Genomic DNA, 18,073 nt, shown 5'->3' with positions numbered 1-18,073 from the left:
TTTTCCACCCCGATGCTGCAGGAGTCTGCCAATGATTCAGGACATTTGGGATTAAAAGGCAAGAGGAACTTTTCACATTACTGTTTCTGTGTTACTCTATTTAAGATGCTTGGAATGTTTAATAGCTACTTATTCATGCCGTTATTGATATACATGAAGTAATATAGATTAAGTCGTGTTGTTTTAGTTTAATCACAAATAATTGATTGTGCCTGTAAAGAATTCTGACATGACTTTGTTGTGAATTGGTGCAATAAAAATAAAGCTGGATTGGATTGAAGTTGTGAAAAAAGAAGAAATAATAATTATTGATGGCGCTGCGGTGTCCCAGTTTGACAGAGGCAACTGTCCTCTTCACACTCGGAGTGAGCATGACTCCAATAGACGATCTCCGCGGTACGTCGGCTGTTGACATTCGGCGGAAGCGAGCGGCGGTGCACGCGCTCCTCCGCGCTCATTCCCGCAATATATCCCTGTTTATCATGACAGCATTAATATCAGCTCTTTTACAGAGAGAAGGATCCAAATAACCGGCACCAGAACCCGTTTGGGTCGGTTAAAAGCCTCGGTCGGCGGGTTTCAGGCAGCGCAACATCACCGCTGACAGGTATGTCTTCCTCCGCCGCGCGAGACCTGGCCGTTAAAAAGAAGCAGGTCCGGTTCGCCAGTCTGCAGGAGGAGGACCAGGAGGAGGACACCCTGTTTGACAAGAGGGAGGACGCCGGCAGGGGGCCGAGGAGCGCGCTGAAGGTGGCGAAGAGGACGGCGGAGCTGAGATGCGACGAGCGGGTGGAGGTGGTCGGAGGCGCGAGCGGCGGACACGCGGCGTGCGGCCGCTGGGCGGTCACGCTCGCGCTGTGTGGATCCTTCCTGGGCTTGGTACGAATTTAGGATTTTAGTCAATTCAGCGTGAGACGAGATGTTTCTGTCTGGTGATCCAGTCAGAACCGGACCAGGTTCTGGTAGTTTGGATCCACTAAATGGGCCCGGTTCTGCTGACCGGACAAGGTTCTGGTAGTTTGGATCCACTAAATGGGCCCGGTTCTGCTGACCGGACAAGGTTCTGGTAGTTTGGATCCACTAAATGGTCCCGGTTCTGCTGACCGGACAAGGTTCTGGAGGACCTGGGAATACTTTTCATTCCTCCAGAATGAAAAGTATTCCCAGTTCCCAGTCCCGGGACTGGAACGTATTCCCAGTTCGTATTCCCAGTCCCGGGACTGGAACGTATTCCCAGTTCGTATTCCCAGTCCCGGGACTGGAACGTATTCCCAGTATTTAATCGAAGCGTTTTGCTTTGAAATAAAATAAAATTTTATAAAAAATTTTATTTTAAAGGTAATTTAAATATTGAGTTTATATTTATGGAAATGAGGAAAGTTTTTCTACATTTATGATTTAAATAAAACGCGGACGTCTTGCTCGGCTCGGCGGCTCCGGCCAGACGGGATCGGCATTCCGGGGAAAACCCTCCGTCTGTCTGGTCTTTGCAGGGGATGAGCGTCTCCATCCTGGGCCCCACCTTCCAGGATCTGGCGGTCAACGTGAACCGGGACATCAGCAACATCTCCTACATCTTCGTCGGTCGCTCTGCCGGATACATCGGAGGCTCCCTGGTCGGAGGCGTCCTGTTCGACTGCATGAACCCCCACCTCCTGCTGGGTAGCCCCTCCCTCCCCCCGCACGCCGCCGCAGACCTCCCCCCTTCCTCCCCACGCTCATCCCTCCTCCTCTTCTTCCAGGCCTCTCCATGATGATCACGGCGTTCGGGATGTTCGCCATCCCGTTCTGCAAGCAGGCCGTGCTCCTCACAGGCTTCATGTCCAGCATCGGCATCTCCATGGGCGCTCTGGATACAGGTAGGCGACGCGGGAATGCTTCCCACCTGGAATTCTGTGTGATGATGGGACCAACTGGAGCCGGTCCAGTCACCATGCCCAGAATCACTGGTCACCGTGGAAACGGATTCATCTCGTTTTCTTCCCAGTAGAACACAAACTTCCTGTCACATGATGAAACTGAAAATATGAGCCGATTGTGAGCACGTCTGGAACGAGTCGTTCTGATCTAAAACATTTTCTATTTAAAATGTTAAATATAAAATGAACATTTTATATTTTATATAAAATGTATTATTTTATAATATTAAATAATAATAATTCTAATATTTTATATTATTTAATATCAATATAATTAATGATAATTCATATTAATATAATTAATATTTTATTATAATATTAACAAGTTATTCCGATCATGTTAGCATTTTATGCTAAACATTTTATATTTAATAAAATATAAAATGTATTATTTAATATGAATATAATTAATAATAATAATAATGAATAAATAGTAATCATTTATTAAGTGTATTATTATAATTAATAATTAGTGTTAATATTATAATTAAAATATTAACATGTTTGTCCGATCATGCAAGCATCTGTCGGTAACATCTGGGAAGTGAGGAGAGCAGTTCGTCCCGTTCTGGTCTGATGCAGGATCCCAATTGCTCCACAGTCCTGGATCCTGGTTTGTACTGGTGGAACTGGACTGCAGCAGACCAGTTCTCCTGTTCCACCATCAGGATGTGGTCCAGCATGGTGGAAGGTCTTCCCTGAAAGAGACGTTGTCTGGATGGGAGCAGATGTTTCAGCATTGATGGAGCTTCCCAGATGTGGAAGCTGCCCACGCCATCGGCACTAATGCAACCCCATCCCATCAGAGATGCAGGCTGATAACAAGCTGGATGCTCCCTCTCCTCTTTAGTCTGCAGGACACGCCGTCCATGCTGTCCACAAACTATTCCACATCTTCATCCAGGTTTCCACTCAGAACATTTTAAATGAGCTTCGGTCCAGAGAAGACGGCGTGTTTCTGGATCCTCTTCACATATGATGGAGCTTTAACCTGCATGTGTGGATTTCAGCCTGAACTGGGTTCACACTGGTTTCTGGAAGCTTCCTGAGTCCATGCACTGGTTTCCAGTAGAATCATGTCTGCTGTTAATCCAGAAGGTCGTTACCATCCAGCGTTGTCCCATGCGCACAGAGACTCCTTCTGATTCTCTGAACCTTATGATGAGATTATAATTTATAAAATAGGAAACATTTTTCTGAAATTCCACATTTTTAGACCCAGTTTGTCTGGTGAAGCTCTGTCCGTCTTTCCATCTGAGAGACTCTGCCTCTCTGGGATGCTCCTTTTATACCCAGTCATGTGACTGAGCTGGCACCAGTTAACCCAGTTAGTTGTCAAACACTCCTCCAGTTGGTTCTGGTTAGTACTTCTGTTGCTCCTGTTCCGGCTGCTGACAGACGTGTTGCTGCGTCAGATTCACAATCAGCTCATATTTTCCATGAAGCGGTAAAATGTCTCAGTTTAATCATCGAATATGTTGTTTATTTCTAATGAGAATAAAATATTTAGACATTAAATTCTGTTTTTATTCACATTTTCTGACTTTTTGGAGCTACAGTAAGTTTGTAACTTTGTCAGGTTGTCTGACGATGATAACGATGGAGTTTATTAAAGATAAATATCCTAGATGTGTGTTTTCAGGAGATTCTTCCTGTCTAGATGAGAAAAGGTGTCCTGGCTAGAGACGTCACAGTTTCTTCATTCTACAATTACCTGCAACGTTCCTCACCAGCATAAAGATCTCTCCACATGATCACTTTCCATGACAGGTGTTATCTGAACTACGGATAATCAGGACGACATGCTGATGAGAAGGAAACTAAACGTCTTTTATTCACGCATCATTCCGCTTTTCAGTCGACTCGGCGTGACGTCTTTTATTGCTCAGTGTCCGAAGCAGAAAGCGTGTTTTATTCCACATATGTGGTCTTTCTCGTGGACCTGGTAGAGGACCTGGTAGAGGACCGGGTAGAGGTTCAGGTAGGGGTTCAGGTAGAGGACCAGGTAGGGGTTCAGGCAGAGGACCAGGTAGGGGTTCAGGTAGAAGACCAGGTAGAGGACCAGGTAGGGGTTCAGGTAGAAGACCAGGTAGAGGACCAGGTAGGGGTTCAGGTAGAGGACCAGGTAGGGGTCCAGGTAGGGGTTCAGGTAGGGGTCCAGGTAGAGGACCAGGTAGGGGTCCAGGTAGAGGACCAGATAGAGGTCCAGGTAGGGGTCCAGGTAGGGGTCCAGGTAGAGGACCAGGTAGAGGTCCAGGTAGGGGTTCAGGTAGAGGACCAGATAGAGGTCCAGGTAGGGGTTCAGGTAGGGGTTCAGGTAGAGGACCAGATAGAGGTCCAGGTAGGGGTTCAGGTAGAGGACCAGGTAAAGGACCAGGTAGGGGTTCAGGTAGAGGACCAGATAGAGGTCCAGGTAGAGGACCAGGTAGGGGTTCAGGTAGAGGACCAGGTAGGGGTTCAGGTAGAGGACCAGGTAGGGGTTCAGGTAGAAGACCAGGTAGAGGACCAGGTAGGGGTTCAGGTAGAGGACCAGGTAGGGGTTCAGGTAGGGGCCCAGGTAGGGGTTCAGGTAGAGGACCAGGTAGGGGTTCAGGTAGAGGTCCAGGTAGGGGTTCAGGTAGAGGTCCAGGTAGGGGTCCAGGTAGGGGTTCAGGTAGAGGACCAGGTAGGGGTTCAGGTAGAGGACCAGGTAGGGGTTCAGGTAGAGGACCAGGTAGGGGTTCAGGTAGGGGTCCAGGTAGGGGTCCAGGTAGGGGTTCAGGTAGAGGACCAGGTAGGGGTTCAGGTAGAGGACCAGGTAGGGGTTCAGGTAGAGGACCAGGTAGGGGTTCAGGTAGGGGTCCAGGTAGAGGTCCAGGTAGGGGTCCAGGTAGAGGACCAGGTAGAGGACCAGGTAGGGGTTCAGGTAGAGGACCAGGTAGGGGTTCAGGTAGAGGTCCAGGTAGGGGTTCAGGTAGGGGTCCAGGTAGAGGTCCAGGTAGGGGTTCAGGTAGAGGACCAGATAGAGGTCCAGGTAGGGGTTCAGGTAGAGGACCAGGTAGAGGTCCAGGTAGGGGTTCAGGTAGAGGGACTGGGTAGAGGTCCAGGTAGAGGACCGGTTAGAGGTCCAGGTCGAGGACCAGGTAGAGGTTCAGGTAGAGGGACTGGGTAGAGGTCCAGGTAGAGGACCAGGTAGAAGTGCAGGTCAGGACGACGCGCTAATAAAATCTGCTTTCGGTCCAACTGGAAGTCGTCGTATATTTCGGTGGATCAAGACTCCCAGTTTGGTTTATTTGTAGTATTTTAACGTGCGTCCGTTTGGTTTTTCTACAGTGTTGGAAAATGAGCAGAAAAACTGCGATAATCGTAAAATTGCTTTGATTGCTCTGAGAAGTGACGTGACGTCTCCAGGCTTTACAGGACCTGGCAGTATCCCAGCTTTCTGATTGGTCGGGTTGAGGTCAGCTGACAGCCCTCTCTGTTTACAGGTGGGAATGTGCTCATCCTGAACACGTGGGGGGAGCAGGCGGCCCCCCACATGCAGGCTCTCCACTTCAGCTTCGCGGCCGGAGCCTTTGTGTCTCCGATCATCGCCAAGCTTCTATTCGGCTCCGATGGTAACGCCAGCTCAGCGCCCGGCAACTTCACGCCTCCCGACACCATCATGCGCTACATCCACAGCAGGAGCGACGCCCTGCGCTCCATGTGGGCCTACATCGTGATCGGCTTGTTCCTCCTCGCGGTCTCCTTCCTCTTCTTCATCCTCTGCTCTCGCAGCAGCGTGTCGCGGGACAAATCCCCCGCCGCCGCCGCCGCCCCAGGGAAGCGCCTGGTGGCCAAACACCACCTAGCTCTTGTTGTCCTGCTCTTCTTCTTCTTCTTCGCATATGTAGGAGCAGAAGTCGCCTACGGCTCTTTCATCTTTACCTTCGCCAAGGACAACGCCCACATGCCCCAGGCGCAGGCGGCCGGGCTCAACTCGCTGTTCTGGGGAACCTTTGCCGCCACTCGCGGGTCGGCCATCCTCTTCGCGGCCTGTATGTACCCAGGCACCATGATCCTGCTGTGTCTGGTCGGCTCCACCGTCTCCTCTCTTCTTCTCTGCCTCTTCAGCCAGCAGAACGTGGCGTTGTGGGTCTGCACCGGGATCTACGGCGCCTCCATGGCCACCACCTTCCCCAGCGGCATCTCCTGGCTGGAGCAGTACACCACCGTCACAAGTCGCACGGCGGCGGCCTTTGTGGTGGGCGCCGCGCTGGGCGAGATGGTGCTGCCGGCGCTGGTCGGATTCCTGCTGGGAAAATTCCCCAAGGAGCCTCTGCTGATGTACCTGTCGCTCGCCACGGCAACCTTCACCTCCATCCTGTTCCCAGTCATGTACAAGCTGGCCTCGGTGCCCAGCGGGCAGAGCAGGACGCCGCGGGTCCAGCGCCGACCCGACGCCGACGACAGCGAGTTCCGGCAGGCGCTGCTGGATTCCGGCGCTGAGGAGGAGGAGAACGAGGCCGATCAGTGGAACGACGCAGACTTTGAGGTCATTGAAATGGAAGACACGACGAGTCTCCTCAGCTCGCCCAGTAAGGCGGCGTCTCCGGGGGAGAGCGGCGGCCCACCGGCACCAGAACCAGACTTCCCAGACACGTCTGTGGCGGGAGAGTCACCCAGACGGGGGCGCGTCCTGCTGTCTCTGGATCGAGAGAAGAGAGACTGACGAGTACGCCTCCTTCAGCGCCGCCTAACCGGATCAGAACCTGCCGGGACCGTAAGAGACTCTGACCTGGACAGGGTGCAGAGTTCAATTCCCAGGATGAGCAGGGGTGCAGTGCCTTGCCTGAGGACACGTGAGCAGAGTGGAGTCATCCTCCTCACCTTCACAGCCTGCAGACGCTTTAAACCCGAGCGGTTTTTCTTCTTCTCTGGATCCGATGTTTTCACTGTGATTCTGTGTGAACGTTAAATCCCGATCAGTGATGGGAGACGTTTCTGGTTTCTGCTTTTATTAGTTCAATCTCAACGCTCCATCCGCAGAAATGTCCATTAAAAACAATCAGTCCTCATCTGGATTTTTTACATTTGTACAGACAGACCTGTCTCTACAGGAGGAACCGCAGATCTCCTTGTAGTTTGAAGTACATAAAACGTATTCACAGGAAAATAATACACTGCATGGCATAAATTATCAGAACGGTATTGCAACAGTCCCACTTTAAAACAAGCTTCCAGTTTGAAGAGTCGGATCTGCTTCAAGGTTCATACAATCATGGTCAGAAGGAACTGGAAAAATGGCACGTTTAACAGAACGCAGACGGCAGCTTCCTCATGCTGAAACGCAGCGAGGACGGACACCAGTCTGGTTAAAAACCAGTATGCGGTCGGGTCGAAACCAGTCTGCAGTCTGGTCTAAACCAGTATGTAGTCTGGTCTAAACTAGTCTGCAGTCTGGTCTAAACCAGTATGTAGTCTGGTCTAAACCAGTTTGCTGTAAGGTTGAAACCAGTCTGCAGTCGGGTCTAAACCTGTATGTAGTCTGGTCTAAACCAGTATGTAGTCTGGTCTAAACCAGTTTGCTGTAAGGTTGAAACCAGTATGTAGTCGGGTCTAAACCAGTCTGCAGTCTGGTTTAAACCAGTATGTAGTCGGGTCTAAACCAGTTTGCTGTAAGGTTGAAACCAGTATGTAGTGGTCTGAAAACAGGCGGACTGGTCAGGAACTCAGACTGCCTGCTGTAAACAAACATGGCAACAAAGTCCAACAACAGACGTGAAGAACCCGCCGGGTTTCCGTCCGAGCACCGTGGTGGGGGGTGGGGGGGCAGCGGTTAGCACCAAACCAGCAGCTTGCTCCGGAGCTCAGCGGCCAATCAGAACTGCTCCAGCAGCTGTCGGAGGTAGGGCGCCTTGGCCAGCTGCCTGTTGACCCGGGACAGCTTGTAGAGGACGGGACAGTCCAGGGACACGCAGGGAACGTGGCGCTCCGAACCGCCGCTGCAGTTCCTGCAGATCTAAACAGACACAGAAGACAGACATGAGCTCTGTTTGGCCCAGAAATCAGCTGTGATGTCACATCCTGTTTTTTCTGTATAACTTCCTGTTGACGCACATATCTAACCAGCCAATCACGTGGCAGCATGCAGACACGCTGAAGACGATTTGCTGAAGTTCAAACCAAGCGGCAACATTCAGCGGTTAAAACTGAAGCCTATGCAGAAGTGTATAAAACTGCAGTTCCTCCTTCATCCACTAGGGGTTGCAAAACAGAGCAAATCATCATAGACTTCCATGTTAAAAAGACCAACTTCACAGCAGAAATAAACATGTTTACAGCAGGAATAAACATGTTTACAGCCTGGTTCAAAAATCCATTTTTGGTTTTATAGGTCAGGTTTACCTTCATGACAACTGTGGGGGGAGTTAATTTTTTTTCTAATTCACCCGTTTAAAAGTAATTTAATCTGGAAGTTCGGCATATTTAAGGGCGTGTCCTTTTGATTGACAGGTACCGGATCTCCCGCTTCAAGTCAGAAGAACGTAGAACAACCGTGGTTTTTAGGCAGGTAACAACGTGACTTAGCTTTAGCCCGCTTACCTCCGTTAGCTGGTTAGCTCCTGTTATCTCTGGGTTAGCTCTTAGCCATCACCATGATGCTCACAGCCCCCCTCTCAGCTCCACCTCTTTGCCCATATTTGTATTTTTCAGGCGAGATGACACGCATGCCCCTGCCAAGATGGTGATGGTAGGAACCGCCCACCGAGCTTCAATTCAGCTCTTCAGAAACCTACGGGTGACATCATGGAGGCTCCGCCCATCTTTTATATATTATCTTGGTGTTTGGTTTCAGTACGTATTTTGTGCTTAAAGCTCTAGTAGGTAATGTTGTTCATGTTCCTCTGGGTGACGTGGTTCCTCGTCCTGATAGTAGTCTATACATTCTGTAATCCTGATCAATAAGAAATATAGTTAGACCCCTCAGTTTACTAAAAATCTGTAAAAACCCTGACCAATCCAAACGTTCCGACCCAAATGGAGTTGTTCATTTCTTATATTTCGTAGTTTCTTCTCCCGGCTCCCCTCCTCCCCCTCCAGCAGCACATACCTGATAGCCACACCCTGGATATAAACAGCATGTTGGGATGAAAATACAAAGTAGTGAAGAAGAAATTCGGAAGGCAAACATGGCTGAGAAAATGCAGGAAGGATTTCCCGACCTGGTTCGGTTCCTGCTAAACAGCTGAGAAAGAGAAAATCGTTGCGAATAAAAAACCCTTGGATCACTCAAGGAGCAGAACATGGGGGAGGAGCCAAAACAGGGCGCCACTTTCACATCTTGCTTTCTCTCCAACATTACCTACCCCAACTTTAAGGACAACAGTTTCCTTTCTTTTGTTCGTCAGCAAAAACAGAATTTCACAGTTGGAACAAATGATATAACTGTACTAAAAAGATGAACACATTCTAAACCATAAATCACTGATGACATGATATAAATAATATAATAATTCTTTATAAACTGGTAAAATCAAGAAGAGCTGCATATACTAAAGCCTCCTCTTGGCAGAGTAAATGTGTTCAGGCCAACACAGCAACCAGACCATCATTCTGTCAAGATGGAAGGGAGATTCTCATCATGATGAGGTGGAACGGGAGATTCTCATGGTGATGAGGTGGAACGGGAGATTCTCATCATGATGAGGTGGAACGGGAGATTCTCATCATGATGTGGTGGAACGGGAGATTCTCATGGTGATGAGGTGGAACGGGAGATTCTCATCATGATGTGGTGGAACGGGAGATTCTCATGGTGATGAGGTGGAACGGGAGATTCTCATCATGATGTGGTGGAACGGGAGATTCTCATCATGATGTGGTGGAACGGGAGATTCTCATGGTGATGAGGTGGAACGGGAGATTCTCATCATGATGTGGTGGATCAGGAGATTCTCATGGTGATGAGGTGGAACGGGAGATTCTCATGGTGATGAGGTGGAACGGGAGATTCTCATCATGATGTGGTGGATCAGGAGATTCTCATGGTGATGAGGTGGAAAGGGAGATTCTCATCATGATGTGGTGGAACGGGAGATTCTCATCATGATGTAGTGGAACGGGAGATTCTCATGGTGATGAGGTGGAACGGGAGATTCTCATCATGATGTGGTGGATCAGGAGATTCTCATGGTGATGAGATGGAACGGGAGATTCTCATGGTGATGAGGTGGAACGGCAGATTCTTATCATGATGAGGTGGAACGGGAGATTCTCATCATGATGAGGTGGAACGGGAGATTCTCATGGTGATGAGGTGGAACGGGGGATTCTCATGGTGATGAGGTGGAACGGGAGATTCTCATGGTGATGAGGTGGAACGGGAGATTCTCATGGTGATGAGGTGGAACGGGAGATTCTCATCATGATGTGGTGGATCAGGAGATTCTCATGGTGATGAGGTGGAAAGGGAGATTCTCATCATGATGTGGTGGAACGGGAGATTCTCATCATGATGTAGTGGAACGGGAGATTCTCATGGTGATGAGGTGGAACGGGAGATTCTCATCATGATGTGGTGGATCAGGAGATTCTCATGGTGATGAGATGGAACGGGAGATTCTCATGGTGATGAGGTGGAACGGCAGATTCTTATCATGATGAGGTGGAACGGGAGATTCTCATCATGATGAGGTGGAACGGGAGATTCTCATGGTGATGAGGTGGAACGGGGGATTCTCATGGTGATGAGGTGGAACGGGAGATTCTCATGGTGATGAGCTGGAACGGGAGATTCTCATCATGATGAGGTGGAACGGGAGATTCTCATCATGATGAGGTGGAACGGGAGATTCTCATGGTGATGAGGTGGAACGGGAGATTCTCATCATGATGAGGTGGAACGGGAGATTCTCATCATGATGTGGTGGAACGGGAGATTCTCATCATGATGTGGTGGAACGGGAGATTCTCATGGTGATGAGGTGGAACGGGAGATTCTCATGGTGATGAGCTGGAACGGGAGATTCTCATCATGATGAGGTGGAACGGGAGATTCTCATGGTGATGAGGTGGAACGGGAGATTCTCATCATGATGTGGTGGATCAGGAGATTCTCATGGTGATGAGATGGAACGGGAGATTCTCATGGTGATGAGGTGGAACGGCAGATTCTTATCATGATGAGATGGAACGGGAGATTCTCATCATGATGAGGTGGAACGGGAGATTCTCATGGTGATGAGGTGGAACGGGGGATTCTCATGGTGATGAGGTGGAACGGGGGATTCTCATGGTGATGAGGTGGAACGGGAGATTCTCATGGTGATGAGCTGGAACGGGAGATTCTCATCATGATGAGGTGGAACGGGAGATTCTCATCATGATGAGGTGGAACGGGAGATTCTCATGGTGATGAGGTGGAACGGGAGATTCTCATCATGATGAGGTGGAACGGGAGATTCTCATCATGATGTGGTGGAACGGGAGATTCTCATCATGATGTAGTGGAACGGGAGATTCTCATGGTGATGAGGTGGAACGGGAGATTCTCATGGTGATGAGGTGGAACGGGAGATTCTCATCATGATGTGGTGGATCAGGAGATTCTCATGGTGATGAGGTGGAAAGGGAGATTCTCATCATGATGTGGTGGAACGGGAGATTCTCATCATGATGTAGTGGAACGGGAGATTCTCATGGTGATGAGGTGGAACGGGAGATTCTCATCATGATGTGGTGGATCAGGAGATTCTCATGGTGATGAGATGGAACGGGAGATTCTCATGGTGATGAGGTGGAACGGCAGATTCTTATCATGATGAGGTGGAACGGGAGATTCTCATCATGATGAGGTGGAACGGGAGATTCTCATCATGATGAGGTGGAACGGGAGATTCTCATGGTGATGAGGTGGAACGGGAGATTCTCATGGTGATGAGCTGGAACGGGAGATTCTCATCATGATGAGGTGGAACGGGAGATTCTCATGGTGATGAGGTGGAACGGGAGATTCTCATCATGATGTGGTGGAACGGGAGATTCTCATCATGATGTGGTGGAACGGGAGATTCTCATCATGATGTGGTGGAACGGGAGATTCTCATCATGATATGGTGGAACGGGAGATTCTCATGGTGATGAGGTGGAACGGGAAATTCTCATCATGATGAGGTGGAACGGGAGATTCTCATGGTGATGAGGTGGAACGGGAGATTCTCATGATGTGGTGGAACGGGAGATTCTCATCGTGATGAGGTGGAACGGGAGATTCTCATAGTGATGAGGTGGAACAGGAGATTCTCATGGTGATGAGGTGGAACGGGAGATTCTCATGGTGATGAGGTGGAACGGGAGATTCTCATGGTGATGAGGTGGAACGGGAGATTCTCATGTTGTGGTGGAACGGGAGATTCTCATGATGAGGTGGAACGGGAGATTCTCATCGTGATGAGGTGGAACGGGAGATTCTCATAGTGATGAGGTGGAACGGGAGATTCTCATGGTGATGAGGTGGAACGGGAAATTCTCATGATGAGGTGGAACGGGAGATTCTCATGGTGATGAGGTGGAACGGGAGATTCTCATAGTGATGAGGTGGAACAGGAGATTCTCATGGTGATGAGGTGGAACGGGAGATTCTCATGGTGATGAGGTGGAACGGGAGATTCTCATCATGATGAGGTGGAACGGGAGATTCTCATGGTGATGAGGTGGAACGGGAGATTCTCATCGTGATGAGGTGGAACGGGAGATTCTCATCATGATGTGGTGGATCGGGAGATTCTCATCATGATGTGGTGGATCGGGAGATTCTCATGGTGATGAGGTGGAACGGGAGATTCTCATCCTGATGTGGTGGAACGGGAGATTCTCATCATGATGAGGTGGAACGGGAGATTCTCATGGTAATGAGGTGGAACGGGAGATTCTCATCATGATGAGGTGGAACGGGAGATTCTCATCATGAGGTGGAACGGGAGATTCTCATCATGATGTGGTGGAACGGGAGATTCTCATCATGATGTGGTGGAACGGGAGATTCTCATGGTGATGAGGTGGAACGGGAGATTCTCATGGTGATGAGGTGGAACGGGAGATTCTCATGATGTGGTGGAACGGGAGATTCTCATGATGAGGTGGAACGGGAGATTCTCATCGTGATGAGGTGGAACGGGAGATTCTCATAGTGATGAGGTGGAACGGGAGATTCTCATGGTGATGAGGTGGAACGGGAAATTCTCATGATGAGGTGGAACGGGAGATTCTCATGGTGATGAGGTGGAACGGGAGATTCTCATAGTGATGAGGTGGAACAGGAGATTCTCATGGTGATGAGGTGGAACGGGAGATTCTCATGGTGATGAGGTGGAACGGGAGATTCTCATCATGATGAGGTGGAACGGGAGATTCTCATGGTGATGTGGTGGAACGGGAGATTCTCATCGTGATGAGGTGGAACGGGAGATTCTCATCATGATGTGGTGGATCGGGAGATTCTCATCATGATGTGGTGGATCGGGAGATTCCCATGGTGATGAGGTGGAACGGGAGATTCTCATCCTGATGTGGTGGAACGGGAGATTCTCATCATGATGAGGTGGAACGGGAGATTCTCATGGTAATGAGGTGGAACGGGAGATTCTCATCATGATGTGGTGGAACGGGAGATTCTCATCATGATGTGGTGGAACGGGAGATTCTCATGGTGATGAGGTGGAACGGGAGATTCTCATCATGATGTGGTGGATCGGGAGATTCTCATGGTGATGAGGTGGAACGAGAGATTCTCATCATGATGAGGTGGAACGAGAGATTCTCATCATGATGTGGTGGAACGGGAGATTCTCATCATGATGAGGTGGAACGGGAGATTCTCATCATGATGAGGTGGAACGGGAGATTCTCATCATGATGAGGTGGAACGGGAGATTCTCATGGTGATGAGCTGGAACGGGAGATTCTCATGGTGATGAGCTGGAACGGGAGATTCTCATGGTGATGAGCTGGAACGGGAGATTCTCATCATGATGAGGTGGAACGGGAGATTCTCATCATGATGAGGTGGAACGGGAGATTCTCATCATGATGAGGTGGAACGGGAGATTCTCATCATGATGAGGTGGAACGGGAGAGTCTCATGGTGATGAGGTGGTACGGGAGATTCTCATCATTAGGTGGAACGGGAGATTCTCATCATGATGTGGTGGAACGGGAGATTCTCATCATGATATGGTGGAACGGGAGATTCTCATGGTGATGAGGTGGAACGGGAAATTCTCATCATGATGAGGTGGAACGGGAGATTCTCATCGTGATGAGGTGGAACGGGAGATTCTCATAGTGATGAGGTGGAACGGGAGATTCTCATGGTGATGAGGTGGAACGGGAAATTCTCATGATGAGGTGGAACGGGAGATTCTCATGGTGATGAGGTGGAACAGGAGATTCTCATAGTGATGAGGTGGAACAGGAGATTCTCATGGTGATGAGGTGGAACGGGAGATTCTCATGGTGATGAGGTGGAACGGGAGATTCTCATCATGATGTGGTGGATCAGGAGATTCTCATGGTGATAAGGTGGAACGGGAGATTCTCATCATGATGTGGTGGAACGGGAGATTCTCATCATGATGTGGTGGATCAGGAGATTCTCATGGTGATGAGGTGGAACGGGAGATTCTCATGGTGATGAGCTGGAACGGGAGATTCTCATCATGATGAGGTGGAACGGGAGATTCTCATCATGATGAGGTGGAACGGGAGATTCTCATCATGATGAGGTGGAACGGGAGATTCTCATCATGATGAGGTGGAACGGGAGATTCTCATCATGAGGTGGAACGGGAGATTCTCATCATGATGTGGTGGAACGGGAGATTCTCATCATGATGTGGTGGAACGGGAGATTCTCATGGTGATGAGGTGGAACGGGAGATTCTCATCATGATGTGGTGGATCGGGAGATTCTCATGGTGATGAGGTGGAACGAGAGATCCTCATCATGATGAGGTGGAACGAGAGATTCTCATCCTGATGTGGTGGAACGGGAGATTCTCATCATGATGAGGTGGAACGGGAGATTCTCATCATGATGAGGTGGAACGGGAGATTCTCATCGTGATGAGGTGGAACGGGAGATTCTCATCATGATGTGGTGGAACGGGAGATTCTCATCATGATGTGGTGGAACGGGAGATTCTCATCATGATATGGTGGAACGGGAGATTCTCATGGTGATGAGGTGGAACGGGAGATTGTCATCATGATGTGGTGGAACGGGAGATTCTCATGGTGATGAGGTGGAACGGGAGATTCTCATGGTGATGAGGTGGAACGGGAGATTCTCATCATGATGAGGTGGAACGAGAGATTCTCATCCTGATGAGGTGGAACGGGAGATTCTCATCATGATGAGGTGGAACGAGAGATTCTCATCCTGATGTGGTGGAACGGGAGATTCTCATCATGATGAGGTGGAACGGGAGATTCTCATCATGATGAGGTGGAACGGGAGATTCTCATCATGATGAGGTGGAACGGGAGATTCTCATCGTGATGAGGTGGAACGGGAGATTCTCATCGTGATGAGGTGGAACGGGAGATTCTCATCATGATGTGGTGGAACGGGAGATTCTCATCATGATGTGGTGGAACGGGAGATTCTCATCATGATATGGTGGAACGGGAGATTCTCATGGTGATGAGGTGGAACGGGAGATTGTCATCATGATGTGGTGGAACGGGAGATTCTCATGGTGATGAGGTGGAACGAGAGATTCTCATCCTGATGAGGTGGAACGGGAGATTCTCATCATGATGAGGTGGAACGGGAGATTCTCATGGTAATGAGGTGGAACGGGAGGTTCTCATGGTAATGAGGTGGAACGGGAGATTCTCATCGTGATGAGGTGGAACGGGAGATTCTCATCGTGATGAGGTGGAACGGGAGATTCTCATGGTAATGAGGTGGAACGGGAGGTTCTCATGGTAATGAGGTGGAACGGGAGATTCTCATCGTGATGAGGTGGAACGGGAGATTCTCATCGTGATGAGGTGGAACGGGAGATTCTCATGATGTGGTGGAACGGGAGATTCTCATCATGATGTGGTGGAACGGGAGATTCTCATCATGATATGGTGGAACGGGAGATTCTCATCGTGATGAGGTGGAACGGGAGATTGTCATCATGATGTGGTGGAACGGGAGATTCTCATGGTGATGAGGTGGAACGGGAGATTCTCATGGTGATGAGGTGGAACGGGAGATTCTCATGGTGATGAGGTGGAACGAGAGATTCTCATCCTGATGAGGTGGAACGGGAGATTCTCATCATGATGAGGTGGAACGGGAGATTCTCATCATGAGGTGGAACGGGAGATTCTCATGGTAATGAGGTGGAACGGGAGATTCTCATCGTGATGAGGTGGAACGGGAGATTCTCATCGTGATGAGGTGGAACGGGAGATTCTCATGGTGATGAGGTGGAACGGGAGATTCTCATCATGATGAGGTGGAACGGGAGATTCTCATCCTGATGTGGTGGAACGGGAGATTTGTGTGACGTGTCTCCGGGTTCCTTCCACCCATTTAACAGATTAATTGATCACTTTTTACATGCAAGTGTGTTTTTTGGATAAAATCATTTCAGAGAAAAGGAAAGGAGTTTTTTCCTCAGCTGGAGGAAAAAAGTGGAAACTGAACTGTGAACTGAAACAGCAGATGAGGACATGAAGAAGAAGGACTTTGTAATGTCTTCATATTTCTATGTGAACAGGTGGTAGTAGTCTTACAGCAACCCAGTCTTCCTCCTCATCCTCACCTTCAGCAGGTGGTCCTGCTGACTCTCCCACTGCCTCATCTCCTGGTAGAGAGTAACAGCAACTCGCTGGGGTTCGGTGCGGCAGCGGGAACACACCCCCAGCTGGGTCAGCTCGTCACACACGGGGCAGTGAAGGGTGGTGAAGTACTGGGAGATGGTTCCTTTCCTCCCACCTTCTTCTCCTCCTTGCGCCAAGGAGCAGGAGGCCTTCTGGACCTGCGGAGGGATGAAGGACGTCAGACTGATGGAGCTGCAGTTAGCTGGCTGCAGCCAGTAGGTGGCAGCAGCGAACCAACCGCCTGAAGGAGCTGCAGGGAGACAAGTTCTCTCCACAGAGAGAAAGCAAACATCCATCTGCTGGCTTTCTGAGATATCAGAACATCAGCTCCGTGTCCCTCACCCGGGGCAGCTCCTGGTACCAGCTAAACACGTCCACGCCGATCAGCTGGAACATGCGGGCCAGCGGCGGCAGGATCTGCTTGGTGATGTAGTAGGTGGCGTTGAGGCGCAGGCTGGGGTCCTGGAGGACCTCCATGGGCCTGCGGACCAGCTGGATGAGGGGAACGCCAGGCATCCCGTACACGATCACGTACGGCACCCGTTCGCCCACGCGAGGCTCCAGACGGCGGTCGTACGCCATCATCCGCCTGAGTGGACATAAACACAGCGAGGTGACGCGGCTGCGGGAGTCGAATGAAACATAAAACACTTCTTCTCGCACGTCTCTGAAATCTTTACTTTCCTGCCCAGACTGGAGAGCTGGGTTGCCTAGCAACAGAATCATGGTCTGTAAATCAGGCTGGTGCAGCCAGACAGAACACACACACACACACACACACACACACACACCTGGTGAGCTCCAGAGCGGGGACACAGGCTCCGGGACGGTATGAGCCGCTACCCCGATACTCCTTGGCGAAGATCAGGTCCTGCATGCTGGCCCGGCCGTCCAGCACCTTGACACACTGACGCTGGACAAACTGCTTCACCTGGCTGATGTCCCGGGTCTCAAACAGAAGCTTGATGGACCGCTCCAGAACCTGGGGAGGACGGGACGGATGAGCGGCTCTGATTGGTGCAGAGCAGTCAGAAGGGGAGGCTGGTGCGCAGCTCGTTACCTTGGAAACAGCGGGGCATCCATCACGGCGCACAGTCTCTATTCCTTTGGCATCGAACACCGGCTCCTTCTGGTCAAGGCTCTCGTACATGTAGCCCACGTAACGCTTCTTAGTCTGCAGCACGCAGGGTAGGTAGACCTGAGCACGCACGGGACGCAGATCGTTAGATAGAATCCAGACCAGAATGAAGACTCAACCAGGAGGCGTGTTCTAAATGCACGCGGCCAGGGAATGTTTTTGTTTTTTTGTTTTT

General features: G+C 50.0%; 2 protein-coding genes across 3 annotated transcripts in view; one reads left to right on the top strand and one right to left on the bottom strand.

Moving 5' to 3' along the window:
• The first annotated feature begins 435 nt into the window (after nucleotides 1-435).
• Nucleotides 436-6,629, top strand: mfsd4b (major facilitator superfamily domain containing 4B). Its single transcript, XM_079255308.1, has 4 exons — nucleotides 436-879; nucleotides 1,494-1,662; nucleotides 1,743-1,859; nucleotides 5,387-6,629. The coding sequence occupies exons 1-4, from the start codon at nucleotides 610-612 to the stop codon at nucleotides 6,607-6,609; spliced, it is 1,779 nt and encodes a 592-aa protein (XP_079111434.1). The 5' UTR covers nucleotides 436-609; the 3' UTR covers nucleotides 6,610-6,629.
• A 1,111-nt stretch (nucleotides 6,630-7,740) lies between these two features.
• rev3l (REV3 like, DNA directed polymerase zeta catalytic subunit) overlaps nucleotides 7,741-18,073 on the bottom strand; it is a 68,317-nt gene continuing 57,984 nt past the window's right edge. For both annotated transcript variants that reach the window (XM_079255306.1, XM_079255307.1), the window contains 5 exons: nucleotides 17,821-17,958; nucleotides 17,552-17,742; nucleotides 17,103-17,349; nucleotides 16,703-16,918; nucleotides 7,741-7,899 (listed from right to left, as the gene is read on the bottom strand). In XM_079255306.1, the coding sequence (XP_079111432.1) occupies nucleotides 7,759-7,899; nucleotides 16,703-16,918; nucleotides 17,103-17,349; nucleotides 17,552-17,742; nucleotides 17,821-17,958 (933 nt within the window). In that variant the 3' untranslated portion in view covers nucleotides 7,741-7,758. The remainder of the gene's footprint in view (nucleotides 7,900-16,702; nucleotides 16,919-17,102; nucleotides 17,350-17,551; nucleotides 17,743-17,820; nucleotides 17,959-18,073) is intronic.

The sequence above is a fragment of the Telmatherina bonti genome (assembly GCF_933228915.1).
Source record: "Telmatherina bonti genome assembly, chromosome: 16".
Taxonomy (NCBI): domain Eukaryota; kingdom Metazoa; phylum Chordata; class Actinopteri; order Atheriniformes; family Telmatherinidae; genus Telmatherina; species Telmatherina bonti.
The sequence above is the reverse complement of the archived record's forward strand: the minus strand, read 5'-3'. Positions and strand labels throughout refer to the sequence as shown.